This window comes from Trachypithecus francoisi, unplaced genomic scaffold, assembly GCF_009764315.1.
Source record: "Trachypithecus francoisi isolate TF-2019V2 unplaced genomic scaffold, Tfra_2.0 Lachesis_group3, whole genome shotgun sequence".
In the NCBI taxonomy this organism is placed as follows: domain Eukaryota; kingdom Metazoa; phylum Chordata; class Mammalia; order Primates; family Cercopithecidae; genus Trachypithecus; species Trachypithecus francoisi.
The window spans coordinates 13,232,520-13,249,396 of NW_022681468.1; the positions used below are offsets into that span (position 1 = coordinate 13,232,520).

Genomic DNA, 16,877 nt, shown 5'->3' on the forward strand with positions numbered 1-16,877 from the left:
GAAGCATTAAGCACAATGTCTGCCATATGATAACAAACAGTGTTTGTTGTTTCGATGATCATGATGATAACGCTGATCCTGAAAGTGCACAGGAGGAATGGATGAAAGAGACATGGAGCCAAAGATTAAATTGGAAAGGTGGGCTGGAGAGTCATGAAATAACATCTTAGATACCACATTAAGGAATCTGGACATCATCCTGAAAGAAATGAGAAGTTATCAGATATTTTAAAGCAAGGAACCAACACAATAAGATCCTGTTTAGAAGGATCGCCTGGTTAGTAGTATGGGGGATGGATTGGTGGCCATGGCACAGGGCTAGCAGGACCAATTATAAACCATGACATTGTGATGTATTAGATAGAGCTCTTTATACAAGGCACTGACCTAGCGTGAAGAGAGAGAAGGAGGCTGAAAGGGAAGCATTTGGTGTGCAATAACTGTGTCTTCAGTATTGCTACAAGCTTTTCTCATAAGGTTAAAAAATAACTGACTAACCAATTGGTTATGTTTTTCTGAAACATACATACCCTTGTAGCATTGGTAGAAGGGATCTTCAAGAGGCAAATCATAATTCTCAAACTGGAATCTAAAGAACACTGTGAATAAACATGAAAAAAGTAAAAATCAGTTTCTACCTTAATATACCTTTTGCTTCAAATATGTCCTGAAAACATTTATTTTAGCAGAAGGAAAAATCTGAAATATGACTGCCTCTCTACAGTTTCCCATGCCATAATATCCTTTTTGAAAGAAAAATCATTCTCAGGTTAAAACAATTTTAATTAAACAATTATACAATGCTAAACAATTAAATAACTAAACACAGCTCCTAAACTATTTTTCAAAGATATAGCCCTAAAAATTAATGAGATAGGTGAATAGAGAGATGGGTGGAAGGATGGACGGATGAATGGATGGACGGATGGATGAATGGATGGATGGACAATGAACAGAAATTTGTTGGGTAGATATTAAATGTATCTAACTCTAAAGAGATACACCAATATGTGAAAGGCCATTTTGGGGGGGGGGGGAACCTACTTAGATCTATTTTAAAAAACCATGAATCCACATAAGAACCAGTTTCATCTGCCCTTTCTCTGCTATGAATAAACAAGATAAAAACCTGAGAAAATGCAGTAAAACTTCTACAAGAGAAAATCATACCTTACCTATCCATTCGAGTTCGATATTGACAAGATTCCACATCAAAATGTACTTTTTAAATTAAGTTTACTAGGATGAGGGGAAACGTTACAGCAAGAATAAACAATGATATGGTAAACAGATCACAATGTAGGCTGTAGTTAAATTTCTGCAGCTGTGTACATACATTAACTTCGTCAAGACAGTACAAAATAAGCCAGGAGTTTTCCAAGTGGAATCCTGGAACCAGCAGCTAGAAATGTGCCGGAATCCAAATCCTCAAGCCCCACCCCTACTGAATCAGAAACTCCCAAATCAGGCCCAGTAAGTTGTGTTTTAGCAAGTCCTTCAGGGACACTGATGCACACTGACGTTTGAGATCTGCTTCTATAAACTGATGAAAACAAACTATAGAAGGTTTCAGTGGTTTATTATTTTCCCCAGAGATTAAAAACAAAGGCAGAAGATGATCGGGGCAGTGCCCAGATCTGCCCTAGTTGGGGAAATTCTTACACAGATTGTGGAAGTATTTCACAAGTGCCTTCGAAGGGAACCTCTGGTTCTATTTAATCTGCTCGACACTCATCGGAGTTGATGTGACATTTACATTACTTTAAACCAGAGGCTGAAAACTGGCTGCTCATCAGGCCCCCATAGTGATTTAAAAACCAGAAAATGTCATATTGGGAATAAAAGGGAAGACAGACAACCTGAGGCCTGTGCTCCCACAGAACAACAACTGGCAGGCGTGAGTAGCTGCTGACCTCATAGAAGGACTGGCACATTCCAGTTCCTAAGGACCTCAATTCTCCTTATTATCTTTTCTCCCTCATTAACCCTGTAGGCAGAGTCCCTATGGGCAGGCTGATTGTCATGAATTAGGCATGCCACTTGTTTACAGCTGGCAACACTTGCCACTCTTCTGTGCTCAAGTTAAATCTTCTGACAGTCACATCAGCACACAGGCATTTAAATTTGCCATACCTCGGCCGGGCGTGGTAGCTCACGCCTGTAATCCCAGCACTTTGGGAGGCTGAGGAGGGCGGATCATGAGGTCAGGAGATGGAGACCATCCTGGCTAACATGGTGAAACTCCGTCTCTACTAAAAATACAAAAGAAGTAGCCAGGCGTGGTGGCAGGCGCCTGTAGTCCCAGCTACTTGGGAGGCTGAGGCAGGAGAACGGCATGAACCTGGGAGGCAGACCTTGCAGTGAGCCGAGATTGCACCACTGCAATCCAGCCTGGGTGACAGAGCGAGACTCCGTCTCAAAAAAAAAAAAAAAAAAAATTGCCATACCTCATCCCATCCCTTCTCTGAGCGTGTGTGGCTCTTTAGCAGTGAAGCCCTGATTGGTTCTCAGGTCCTAGGAGGCTCCATGTGCTTAAAATTTGTGCACTCAATTTCCTGTGTGTTGATGTACAGTAGCTATACACATACACAGTTTCAAAGTACTAACCCTTCTTGCTTGGATTTATTCAGCTACTCCAGATCTGTGGGCAAACAAGGATCATAGAATGTAAGAGGTGGTAAAGATCCCTCCTCTGTACTCCTGCGTCTCACAGTAACTCCAAACTCACAGCAGCACACGCTGAGCTACGGGTCCCTGCATTATCCCTTGCAGACCTATTAGTCGTATCTCCCTATTTGGAAAAATGTATTATCACAGGTGGCTGATCTTTGTCAAGTATCTTATGTATACATAGTACTCATTTCAGAAGTGGAGCTACTAATACGTAACCTGATCCTTTTGTTTTTCTGTCTACAGGAAATGCACTTTATTTTTATTTTATTTTATATTTTTGAGACAAGATCTCACTCTGTTGCCCAGGCTGGAGTGCCGTGGCACAAATATGGCTCATTACAACCTCAACTTCCCGGGCTCAAGCAATCTTCCCACCTCAGCCTCCCAAGTGGCTGGGACAACAGGTACATGCCATCATGCCTGGCTAATTTTTAAAATATTTTCTATTTGTTTATTTATTTTTGAGACACAGTCTCTCTCTGTCATCCAGGCTAGAGTGCAGTGGTGCAATTATGGCTCACTGCAGCCTCAACCTCCTGGGCTCAAACAATGAGCCCACTTCAGCCTCCCAAGTAGCTGGGACTACAGGTGCACGCCACCATGCCCAGCTAATTTTTTTTAAGAGACAGAGTTGCACTATATTGCCTAGCCTATGTTTTTTTTTTTAATCTTTCATAGAGACGAGGTCTTGCCCTGTTCCCCAGACTGGTCTCAAACTCCTGGGTTCAAGCAATCCTCCTACCTCTGCCTCTCAAAGTGTTAGGATTACAGGCATGAGCCACTATGCCCTGCCTGATTCATTTTGTTGCCAGTTAAATGCTTCTGTAATCTGCATAGAGAAAGCACAAAAAACCTCATGGAGCAGGTCAGGTTCAAAGCCAGCAACGCCACTGCCAGCCACCACCCTGCCCCCTACTCTAGAGACATGAATGTCTTCAACTCCCCCCTGCTGTAGAAGGGCAAGAAGAGTCTGTTAGTGAAATGAGCACTGGAGTAAGTCAGAAAACCTCAGTTCTAATCCTCACATTGCCACCACTGCATTGTTTCCAGAAGCTACACCACCTCTCTGAATTTGCAGAATTCATTTAGAAAACAGGGGCATTGGAAAGGATGATCTTTATAGATTTCTTCCAGCTTTAGCAGTATTGGCTTCTTATTTGCATTTACTGAGCTCAAGTTGTCAATGATCCTTGGGCCACCAGATTTCCAGGTAGGTAATTGTGTGTGTGTATATTCTTAGGAGATGGTATGGTGTAGGGTGTAACAGTCAAGCAGAAATGTCGTCATTCACAAACACAGCAATCATTTCCCTTTAGATCATTCTCTAAAATGGAAACTTTATGTTGTAAGTCTGGGCTGCTTTTGGACAAAACTATTTATTTACTTATTTAATATCTACCGGAGAAAAATTGCCAGATAAACACAATCTACTCATGTCTTCCTGGCTGTTTTTTTTTTTTTTTTTCCAAATCAACTGGAAACATGCATGTTCATAATCAGTGAGCAAAATGCTCGCTCCACATTCCTGTCATTCTCTAAGAGAAGACAGAACAACCCAAATAAGCCTCCTCACTCCGTGGCTGATGGAGTTTCCTCATCGTCCTTTGCCATACATTAAATCACCCAAGACTGCTGCTTGTAAACAAATGGTCTGAAAATGGTAAGAAATTAATTGACAATGAAATCTTCGGCTCAGCTTACCTTCAGAGGTAAAACACAAGGCAGCTTGGCAAAAAATGTCTGAAACTGGTTGCTGATTGTGGTCCACAGGCTACTAGGAGAATCCATAGGCAAAGCTTCCATGAAGGTTGCAATGTTTTCCAAACAGCGTATCATAGCACCCCCTGCTGGTAAATTCTTTTTGTTATTTAGACCCTAAAAACACAAAAGCATAGGCAATCAACTGCTGAAAGAGCACGGGAATGCATAGCGCTATTTGGTGAAGGTCAGTTTAAAAGTCACATCCTCAGGCTATAAACGTGTTCAGTGCCTACTACATAGGCCAATCCCTGTGATAGACTGGAGGGATACCGAGAAAAATCATTCAGACAAACTTAAGGGGGAAAATTGGTGAGAGGTGAAATGTGAGCAAGAAATAGGAAACAGCTTCCAAGGGTCTACAACTGGTGTGGTTCGGTGCTAAGAAAACAATGAATGATGCTGACTGGAAATAATCCCCAGCACAAAGACTGAGTGTAGAATTACAGGAGCTGTAGCTTTTTTTCTAGCAGTGAGCAGCTCCCGCAAGCAAACCCCGAGAGCTGACCTGCAGCAGCGCTGAGACTCGAACCGAAGTCTCTTGATCCAACACCCATAGCTCCACCCACCACTCTGCCCTTGGAAAACCAGGTTGTTCTGTGGAGGCAAGGTCATGACTTAGCTGAGGGTATGGAGAAGTTTTCAATGAAGAGTAAATTCACGCAAAGCAGCAATGTCCAACTGACACTTTCCTATGCAATTCTATTTCTTAATTAACTTTAAAATTTAAATTATGTTAATTTTTAAAATTTAAATTATTTCAATTTTAGCATTTTCTATTATTTTTCTTTTGAGTTGGGGGTCTCGCTCTGTTGCCCAACTTGGAACATAGTGTAGCCATCACAGCTCACTGCAGCCCCCAACTCCTGAGTTTAAGTGATCCTTCCCCCTCCATCTCCTGAGCAGCTGGGACTGCAGGCATGTGCCACCATGTCAGTTAATTTTTTTTATTTCTATTTTGTAGAGATGGGGGTCTTGCTATGTTGCACAGGCTGGTCTTGAACCCCTGGCCTCGAACAATCCTCCTGCCTCAGCCTCCCAAAGTGCTGGGATTATAGGCATGAGCCACTGCACTCAGCCCTTAGCTTTAAATTTAATATAAATTTTTAATTTAAAAATTTTCGATTTCATTTTTAAAGTAAGTAACACTGAAATCCTTCCTTAGCAGTACCCTATGGTATGACTCAAAGAAGCACCCACAGTTGTGCTGGGGCTTAAAGTTTCAGCTGGGGCTTAGGGTGTTACTAAAGGAAACCCACCTCTAGCAGCTGACTGAGAGCTGCGATGGAGCTCAGCTCGTTGAAGTCCATCAGAGACGAGGCTAAGGTCCGTAAAAAAGTCCCATCTGGAAAGTCAACAATCAGACTTAGTGTTTGGGTGTCTGGGATGAGGCAAATTTGTGGTGTGTGGATTCTCAGTGGATGAATTACCTTTGATGGTGCTTTGGAACAGCTGCGGGAAGATGCCGTTGGGGGCCAACTGATGGAAGATGCAGCGTAGGAACTGCTTGGCCACCCCCGCCGCATTGCCGGGAACCATCATGCTGGAGTTGAACAGGGGAGAAAACACACGAAGTCATGGGCCAGTGAGCATGTGTTCAGGTATTTACTTAGAGTTCAGTCATTTGCACACCATGCCTCCTATGGGATAGCTCACTGTCATGTCTATCAGTGAAATGAAACATTCTACTCAAACCTAATCCCTGTTAACAACAAGTTTTTAGAAAGAGAGAACCATGAAATGCCAGCGTAGTCTCAGACATATTCCAGGTCCCACAATGGACTCAGGAAGGTTATAAGGTCCTCAGAGAAGAGGTCACATACAAAGGTCACATGCTCACAGAATGACAGTCAAGACTAGAGCTCTGGATGAGGATTACCAGGAAAATCCTCCTAGGAAAGTGTCACTGGCTAAGAGAGAGTTGCTCTGAGGAAAAACAATTCATATATATATATATATATATATATATATATATATACACACATATATGCACAGTGAGGGAGATGTTCATTCTCATTAGGAGATCTGGGAAGTTTTCTTTGGGCATCCGAGCTGATACTTGTAAAAAGGCTGGACTTTGACAGGTGCAGTTTGCCCTTCACCCTTCATGTGCACCTCTGTACATCAAAAGTAGGGCCAAATTTATGAGGCCCTGCCCCTTAGACCAAGGTACCAGAAGGGATGCTTCTTGAAGTAGTTAGGGGATAAGTTGTCAGAAGGAAGAAAGAAAAAATCAAAAAACATAAATAGATAAAGAGTAAGGGGTACTGCTTACCTAGTTATGCCAATTATTACCTCATTATGCCACATCTACCCTGAAATGCTGGTTCAAAGTTTTAGGTCAAAAATATTCTTCAGGAAAAAATAATACCGAACTTAAAATAACTTCAGAAAATAGAGAAGGAGAGAACCGTTCCCAATTTGTTTGATGCAGCCAGCATAGTCCTAAAACTAACATCGATAAAGCCACTATCAAAATAAATTTTTAAAAAGAAGGAAACAGAAAAGAAATGGGAAGAGGACAGACAGACCCATAGTCATCACGGCCACTGAATTCAGCTATAGATTAAAAGACCAAGTAGGGTCATGATCAAGTAGGGTTTATCCCAAGAGTGTAACAATAATTTAATACTCAAAAATCAGTCAGTACAATTCAATATACTAAGAAATAAACGACAAAAAACTTTTATCTCAATAGATGCAGAAAATACATCTCACAAAAGTCAACACACATCGTGACAAAAACTCAGACTGGGCCAGGCGCAATGGCTATCGCCTGTAATCCCAGCACTTTGGAAGGCCAAAGCAGGAAGACTGCGTGAGCCTAAGAGTTGGAGACCAGCCTGGGAAACAAGGCAAAACGCCCCCATTTCTACAAGAAAATACAAAAAACTAACTGGGCGTGGTGGCACACACCTGTAGTCCCACCTACTCAGGAGGCTTAGGTGGGAGGATCACTTGAGCCAGGGAGGTTGAGACTGCCAACATGGTGCCACAGAACTCCAACCTGGGTGATAGAGCAAGACCCTGTCTCAACAACAGCAACAGCAACAACAACAAAAACCCTCAAACTGGAAAAACCTCAATTTGCTAAAGGGCATCTATAAAAAACCTATAGCTACTGTGATTAATAGTAAATATTGAATACTTTCCCTGTAAGAGAGGAAACAGGACAAAGGTGCCCACTCTCCCATCTCTGATTGCATCGGCAGTCCTAGCCATTGCAATAAGGCAACGAAAGAAACAAAAGGCATAAAGATCAGAAAGGAAGTAGTAAAACTCTTGCTATTTATAGATGATTTTTCTATACAAAATCAAATCCTAAGAAATCTACAAAGCAATTACTAGAACTAATAAGTGAGTTTAGCTAGAATACAATGAGTTTATGCAAGTATCAATTGTTATTTAGATATCAGCAGCAAAAAGTTGAAATTTTTTAAAATTCCATTTACATTAGTACAAAAAACATAAAATTATTGAAAATAAGTTAACAAAAATGGCAAGACCTCTACACTGAAAACTAAAAAACACTGCTGAGAGAAATTGAAGACTGAGATACATACCATGTTCATGAATTGGAAGATTCAATATTTTCATGCTGTCAGTTATCCCCAAATTGATTTGTTCTTTCAATACAACCCCAGGAGGCTTTTTTGATAAAAATGACAAGCTTATTCCAAAATCTTTATGAAAATGTAAAGAATCTAGAGATCCAAACCAATCTTGAAAAAGATAACTAAATTTGGAGGACTCATGGTACCTGACTTTCAGACTTACTACTTACTATGAAGCTACTATAATCAAGACAGTGTGGTGCAAGCTTAAGAATTAATATATAGATCAGTGGAACAGAATAGAGAGCCCAGAAATAGATCCACTCTTCTATGGTTTCTAAGCTTAACAGGCACCACAGTGATCCAATGAGAAAAGAGAGTTATCTTTTTTAACTGTGTTGAAAAACTGATTTTCAACACATGGATAAAAATGAACTCCTACTCATATCATACCATACATAAAAATAAATTTGAGAAGTTTTTTTCTTTTCTTTTCTTTTTTTTTTTGAGACAGAGTCTCACTCTGTCGCCCAGGCTAGAGTACAGTGGCACAATCTTGGCTCACTGCAACCTCTGCCTCCTGGGTTCAAGTCATTCTCCTGCCTCAGCCTCCTGAGTTGCTGGGACTACAGAAGCCTGCCACACACCCAGCTAATTATTTGTATTTTTAGTGGAGACGGGGTTTCAACGTGTTAGCCAGGATGGTCTCGATCTCCTGACCTCGTGATCCGCCCACCTTGGCCTACCAAAGTGCTGTGATTTCAGGCGTGAGCTACCGCGCCTGGCCTTGAGATGGGTTTTATAAATGCCAAATATACATATGAAAACCATAAAGCTTTTAGAAGAAAACATTAGAGAATATCTGCATGACTTGGAAGTAGACAAAGGTTTCTTAGACAAATAACAAGAAGCAATAATTGTAATGTTTTGTTTTAATGCATTAGAAATCATCTAAATTAAAAACTTATCAGCAAAAGATACCACTAAGAAAAGAAATAGGCATGCCCCAGACTGGGTGACAATATTCTCAAAACATACTTAACAAAGGACTAGTATTCAGGACATATAAAGTCTCACAACTCAGCAATAAAAAGACAACAACCCAATTAAAATATTCAAAAGATTTGACCAGACACTTCTCAAAAGAATATACACAATGGGTCAATGAGCACTTGACAAAATGTCATAGAGAAATGCAAGTTAAAACTATAATGAAATTCCCATTACACATCTACCAGAATGACTAAAATTAAAAAGACCAACAAGTTGGGCAAGAATATGAAACAACCAGAATACACTGATGATGGTAATATAAAATGGCATAACCACTTCAAGAGAAGTTCCAGTAGTTTCTGATAAAATTAAACATATACCTATCCTGTAATCCAACAATATCATCCCTAGGTGTTTTACCCAGGAGAAATAAAAACACTTGTTTTAAAATGGGCTTTTATAAGAATGTTCACAATAGCTCTATATTTTATAGCCCCAAACTGAAACAACCTAGAAGTACTGCAATAAGAAAATTAAAAAGCAAATTATGGGATACAATTCAGCCTTGAAAAAGAAACTCCTGATAAGAAAAGCAGCAATATGGATAAATCTCAAAAACATCACGCTGAGTAAAAGAAGTTGGACACAAAAGAGCACATCCAGTAGGATTCCATTGACGTGAAGTCTAGAATGGGCAAAATTAACCCAAGTAGAAACTATCACAACAGTGTTCGCCCCTATGGGGGTAGAGGTTAGCTGGAAACGTGCATGAGAGAACTTTCTGGGAATAATAGTAATCCCATGAACAGGAGTTTGGGTTACACAGTCATATGCATTTGACAAAACTCAAGGAATAAACACTTAAGATTTGTGTACTTCCTTGTACGTAAATTTTACAAAAGAAACAACCATGGTCAATGTACAATATGATGAGTATAGTTAACAACAATGTATTGTATACTTGAAATTTGCGGAGAGAGTAGATTTCAAATGTTCTCACCAAAAAATAAAAAGATAACTACGTGAGGTGATAAACATGTTAATTAGCTTGATTGTGGTAATCATTTCACAATGTACACATCTATCAAAATATCACATTTATATCTTAAATATATATAATTTCTATTTCTCAATTATACTTCAACAAAGCTGGAGGAAAAAAGAAACAACCGTATACAAAAATTGAACTTGAGTTAATGCTAACTTTGCTGAAGTATGTAGGGGAAACTACATTCTAACACCTGAAATTTACTCTGAAATACACCCACAAAAAATGAATTGATGGATAGATAGATGGTTGGATGCATGATAAAGAAAATAAAATATTTGTTTTAAAATCTAGGTGATAGGTATATGAGTGTTCACTGTATAATTCTTTCAACTTTGCAGTACGTTTAAAATCTTTCATTAAAAAAGTTAAGAAAAAAAGTTTTTAAAAAAGTCATTCATCGAATAGAGCATTAGAAAGAAAAGCAAACATCCTTAAAGCCATAAGTTATAGAAACGCAATGTCAACAATAATATCATCTTATATTTGTAGGACCTGCTACACTTATGCTCTCACATACACGCTATCATTTGGGTCCACAGAAAATACCCCTGAGGCACAAGAAGGCATATATTAGTATCTCTCTTTTACAGACGAGGAAACTAAGGCAGAGAGATCAATGTGACCAAAGTCACACACAGCATCCGTTCCTGCCCTGTTCTGGTTCTTTCTCCCCACTGCAGTCAAAGTAGCCTTTTTACATGCTACACACACATGCGCGCGCGCACACACACACACACACATGCAGGCACACACACACCTTGTTGGTTACAAATCCTCCACTGGCTTCCCACTGCTGCTACAAGGAAGTCCAAAATATTTAATGTGGTTTATAAGTCATGCACAATCTGGTAAGTCAAACTCAGCAAGTGTTTGCATCTCTGTGCTGTGGTTATACTGGCTTTTTCATAGTTCCTCCTACACACCGTTTCTTACCATGCTCTTTCCATAACTATGTGCATAATTAGGTTAAACTCATTTTTTCAGATCTTGGTTTAAATATCACTTCTTGAGGGAACCCTGCCCTCTTTCTCCCCTTCTCTACCACTACCAAGACCAGACTGGGACCACCTGTTACACCCACTCACACTATCAGCTCTCATCCAGGTTTGCTCATCTCAGCAAATGCCACACCCGCTCACCCAGTTGTTTAGACCAAAACCTGAGAGTCATTCTTGCCCCCTCTCTTTCTCTCACACCCAACATCCAATCCATCAGCAAATTCTGTTGGTTCTACTTTCAAAATATTTCCTGAATATATCCTTAATGTGACTGCCTCTCACCACTTTAGACCAAACCACTAACCTCTCATCTGCACCACTAACATGGTCTCCAAAGTGGTTCCCTGCTTCCATTTTTACCCCCTACCATAACCTATTTTCAACAGAGAAGCCAGAGGGATCCTTAAAATTTTTTTTCCTTAAAAAGATTTATTTTATTGTATAAGAACACTTAACATGAGAATTATCCTCTTAAAAAATGTTTGTGTACAATACATTACTGTTGACTGTGGATGCAACGCTGTACAGCAGATCTTCAGAGCTCATTTATCTGGCTTGCCTAAAACTTTATGCCCCTTGATTAGTAACTAGGCAGTGATCCTTCAAAGCAGGTGATATAGTTTGCCTGTGTCCCCACCCAAATCTCATCTTGAATGGTAGCTCCCATACTTCCCACATGTTGTCGGAGGGGCCCAGTGGGAGATAACTGAATCACAGGGGTGGTTTTCCCCATACTGTTCTTATGGTACTGAATAAGTCTCACAAGATCTGATGGTTTTAAAAACGGGAGTTCCCCTGCACAAGCTCTCTCTTTGCTGGCTGCCATGTAAGATGTCCCTTTGCTCTTCCTTTGTCTCCCACCATGATTGTGAGGCCTCCCCAGCCATGTGGAACTGTGAGTCAATTAAACCTCTTTCTTTTATAAAGTATCCAGTCTCAGGTATGTCATTATCAGCAGTGTGAAAGTGGACTAAAACAGCAGGTCAAAGCACATCACTCCTCACTCCAATGGCTCCCTGCTGCATCCTTAAAATGACCTGCAGGGCTCTACTTGGCCTGGCTCCCACTGCCTCTTCCCTCTCATCTCCTCCCACTCTTTTTCATACTCAACCTGCTCCAGCCACATTAGTCTGTTCTCCAAATATATGAGGCATTTTCCTGACTTAGAGACTTCGTATTTACTGCTCCCTCTGCCTGGAATGTTATGTCTATAAATTACTGCATGGATCACTCTCTCACTTTATTCAGGTTTTGTTCAAATATTACCTCCTCAAAAAGGCTGTCCTTCACCATTATATCTAAAATACCAGCTCCAGGCACTCTCTATCTCCCAGACTTTCTTGATTCATTTTCGTAGCATTTAGCACTAAATGATATTAAATTACATAGTCAGTTTTCCTGTTGGTTAATTTGTTTATTTTCTCCCTCCTCAACTAGAATGTAAGTTCCCTGAGAGCCAGGATTTGATGTTTTGTTATAGTTACTATAACCTCAATAACTACTAGTCATTCCATAAATACTTGTTGAATGAATTACTGTTATATAAGGTCTCTCTGTACTTTTTCTTCATAGCACTTAGCACAGTTTACAATTATAAATTTGTGCAAATATTTTATTCACATTGGCTTCATGGATAGACTATAAGCCCCATGAGGGCAGGAATCATGTCAGTTTTGCCCCCAGTGAAGACCTAAGTGTCTAGCACAGGGGGGGCTTAAAAGTATTTGTTGGCTAAAATGAGTGAGTGAGTGAATGAATGAATGAATGAAGGCATGAACAGAGAATGAGTAACTAGTGCTCTCTAGAGCTACAACTGGAGCCTAACAATATTCCTTCCACAGCGCACAAGCTGGTATTTTTTTATTTTTATTTTTTATTGAGACAGGGTCTCAATAAAAATTGACCAGCCTGCGTCTTGAACTCCTGGGCTCGAGTGATCCTCCCACCCTGGCCCCCCAAAGTGCGGGGATTACAGATGCGAGCCATTGCACCCAGTCCTACACTGGTGTTTAGAAACAGGATGAACATGCACAGAGGAGAAAAGAAAGTGAGATCTGGGCTCACGTTAGGACCTTACCTTTCTGCTTGATTAGAAAAGGTAGTACTGGATGCCAATCTAGGAAATAAAGTAAAGAGAGTCACACAAATATCTTAGGTTTCCATGATGAAATGCATTAATATTGTGGGAGGACCTGTTGTATTTCCAGTTTAGATGGGGAGACATGTATAATGTTGACAATTCCCTTGACAGACAGAGGGCCCACTCAGTGGTCAGTCTCTAGAGTTAAACTTGACCTAGTCCTTGAGACCTACTACGTCAAGTTAGACATTTTCACAGAAACACTTGCAGTTAAAGTTGGTTTTCTACAAAATGGTGCCTGCAGCCAGGTCAAACAGTTATCACAACAACATGTGACCCAGCCCCTCTCCATATTAACTCAACTCAAAATTCTTTTCTTTGTATATAACCTCGGAAACCTAACTATAAACAAATCACAAACAGTAAAAGCCTCCATAAGATAGTAAAATAGATAAGAGGAATATTTGTCAGCTGTTGAGTCGAAATGAAGAGAAAGGAAATGTTACATTGAGAAGAGAAACATATTGGTTAAGTAAACAATATGGAGCATGTAATTTCCAGAAAAGTATAATTATACGGTTCTGTATGTGTGGAAATATTCTATATGTTATCGCATAGAAAGAGAATGGACTACACTGATGGGTTTAGAAGAACATGTCTAGATCAGTAAGATACTGAAGAAACAGATAAGGAGAATGTTGCAAATTTATTTACTTGATTAGGACTACAAGTTAAGAGTGAGCTGAGCCAGACCCCACTTAGAGAGGAATAGGGGGTTCAGCAACCACTAACACCAGACACCATTCCCAGTTGTGTTGTTTACAGACCCTCTCATGCTAATGACACTACAACAAATAGATAAACATTGGCAAGTAAACTAAACAGTAATTAATGGTACAGCAAATGAGATTTTAAAGGCTGTACCTACAGAAAGGGATCATTTAAGAGGGATCCAAGCAGAGAGCAAAGTATGAGATCATATGGAAAAGCTTGGGTGATCCATGAAAGGGTTATGCTGATCTTACAAACTCTTGGAATTGCTGGGCATGGTCCCTGTGGTCATAATTAGCACAAATAAACAACGTGTTTGTAAAACCACATGACCTCATCTGTTCTTTGTGATGAAGTGAGACATGCCAGGAAGCCCTGAATTAGCTGACAGTTGAATCTGTTTTCTTGGTAGCTTTGGTGATTAGGCTTAGGTTGCTAAGAATTGTGGCAGCTTGCACTAAATGTACTCCCTGTCTCTTGCTAGTCTACCCAAAGGAGATAGAGATTTAAATATATGTGTATGTAAATATGTAAAAATGTATCTGTTACTAGTTTCCCCTTGCTTTTCTTCAAAGCTCATGTGTTTCCATCCTAACAGTTGGCAATGTTTGAACACATATTGTTCTCACTTATGTTAAAACAAACAAACAAACAAAAAAACTGAAACAAAACCCTCTATGTAGCTATGACAACTTAGATCATCTGTTTCAAAGAGATGATAGCAGATCGGAACAATAATTCTATCCGTTCTGAAACTAAGAAGTATTGACAGCAGAAATTGTGACCTGGTATTAATAAAAACTCTCAACTCCCCAAGTATTGCTGATAGCTGACACAACATTTATTCTGCAATTACTATGACTAGGTCAAACTTAATGAAGTAATTCATCTTTTCTTATCTCTCCACATCCCCATATCCATCCCTTACTTGGCCCATGGGCTATTTTGAAGTCTCCAGATGCAATGGTCACGCTTACCTTTATACAATCTCTGTCTATATGACTCCTAAGGACACTACCAAAAAAACTGGAGGGAGGGAGGATAAGGAAGCCATACTCTTTTGGGGTTGAGGAATTTATAACGCTTTCCTGTTTGTCTTCAACTTGAAGTCAGCATTTTTTCATTTTTAAAAAAGGATTAAATTTTAGCTCCATTAAGATTCATTCTCTTTCCTTTCCTCAAATGCCAAGAATTTGCAGAAGCCAGTTCTTGTCCTACCCCCTCCTTATAAACTTTCTTTAAGAAATGTTTTCTATGCTAATCTTCTCTAGCACTTAGCTCTCTCTCATTCCACTCATTACAGCATTTAATCACACCCTATCTTGTATGGCTAGTCAATGAGTACACAGTAACTGTCACAGCAACTAAGCCCAAAGTAGCTGAGGACAAGAGCTCTGTCTAACACCTGCAGCCTAAAGCACCTGGCACTGTTAGCACAGATTGGAAATGTTAATATGTTCATGTGGAGTTTAATTCAACCCTCTCTTATAAGTTGTGCATGCTAGGACTACAGTTTGTTATTGAATTTGAGCTTTCTTCATATCCATGAAATATATCCTTTATCTTCTAATGTCCTATCTAATAAATAGCATTTTCTTAGCATGAACATCCTCAAAGCAGCTAAGCATAATCTCTCAGTCAGGTTGAAAGCCCTGTTCCCCAAATGTGTGCATCCTTCTTTTATCTGAGTCAGAAATGTGAACCTGCTGTAATTACTGTGTGTCTCCTCACACAACAATGCCCCAAGTTTCATAGTTAAATGAGGTGTCCTTGAGATTACAAATGCCTAGAAAATCCATCTGAAAACAGGTAAAGAGAAATAATAATAATAACAGCTAATACTTATGAAGTGCTTACTATCAACTGCTGACAGTTGTGTGCATGGTTACATCCATTAGCTCATCTAGTGATAGGGGTAACAAACAGTGGAGTTTTCTTAGTGCAGTTGCCTCTAGCTTTGCTCTGACATTGTGACTCACGACCCTACACAGCTGGAGAATTCAGTCGAAAGTTTTTAAAACTAGTCTGAGTTGACCTCACAAATACCAGTATCTACAAGGTGGCTGAATGTTTTACTTTTGAACTGGTAAGCTTTTAGTTCAAGATAGAGATCGAATAAGGACCTTCCTACCAAACAAAACAGAAGCTGACATTCACCTTCCCACAGACTGCATGATATCCAGCAGCAACGGGGCTGCCAGGTCTGGGCTTAAGTGGATGAACGTGGAGAGGACCACGATGGCCAGCCCGAGTGTCTCTTCATCGTATTCTTCAAGAATAGCCCCACAGTCATGGCATCTGCAAAGAAAAGAGAGACACGCTTTCCATGAAAGAAAGATCCATGGTCTCAAGATGTAATGTACTACACACATGGCTGTTTCTAGTAGGTCTTGGAAAAGTCTCCAAAAGGAGAACAGAAGCCCCGCTCTGGTCATCAGCAGGGGATTCCAGTGCCGCCATCATCACAGATACAGAAACAGCACACACGACAGAGACCACGAAGGTGCCTCTCATGACTGAAAATATTCTTTCAGTTCCCTAGCATCCGGCCTGCATGTGAGTGACTGCTCTTGCTTAGAATGAGTACCACCTGGGCCATCGGTTTGAAGTCTGTGGATGAGGGATTTGATGCATTTGACATTATTGTTGAGGAAAGTCAGTAACTAGATTTGTTTTTCATTTGTTGAAGTTAAAAATGAAAAATGCTTAGGCACGGATGGAGGCCTTCAGAAAATGTTCTATTTGTGGGTAAGAGACAGGGTAATCAAGTCTACAGAACCATCTGGGAAGCATGAGGAGACAATGGAGTCTCTTCACCGCCACTCACTCAGATGAGTTTTATGAACCCACCAGGCCTGCCGAGTGTTGTATGTAAAAGCATAAACAATGGCACCCGCTCTTAGGTAACTTCCAACTTATCATTCTTTGTAGTGTCCTAATGTAGGGTCCATTTCATTCAGCTGGACCAAAGCCAGCTGATAAAGTGAGTGGTTTTATAC

General features: G+C 40.1%; 1 protein-coding gene across 3 annotated transcripts in view; it reads right to left on the reverse strand.

Annotated features, from left to right (window-relative positions):
• Positions 1-16,877, reverse strand: part of UNC79 (unc-79 homolog, NALCN channel complex subunit) — a 287,744-nt gene that overhangs the window by 48,997 nt on the left and 221,870 nt on the right. For all 3 annotated transcript variants that reach the window (XM_033191506.1, XM_033191504.1, XM_033191507.1), the window contains 6 exons: positions 16,036-16,176; positions 13,105-13,143; positions 5,862-5,974; positions 5,691-5,776; positions 4,375-4,548; positions 531-599 (listed from right to left, as the gene is read on the reverse strand). In XM_033191506.1, the coding sequence (XP_033047397.1) occupies positions 531-599; positions 4,375-4,548; positions 5,691-5,776; positions 5,862-5,974; positions 13,105-13,143; positions 16,036-16,176 (622 nt within the window). The remainder of the gene's footprint in view (positions 1-530; positions 600-4,374; positions 4,549-5,690; positions 5,777-5,861; positions 5,975-13,104; positions 13,144-16,035; positions 16,177-16,877) is intronic.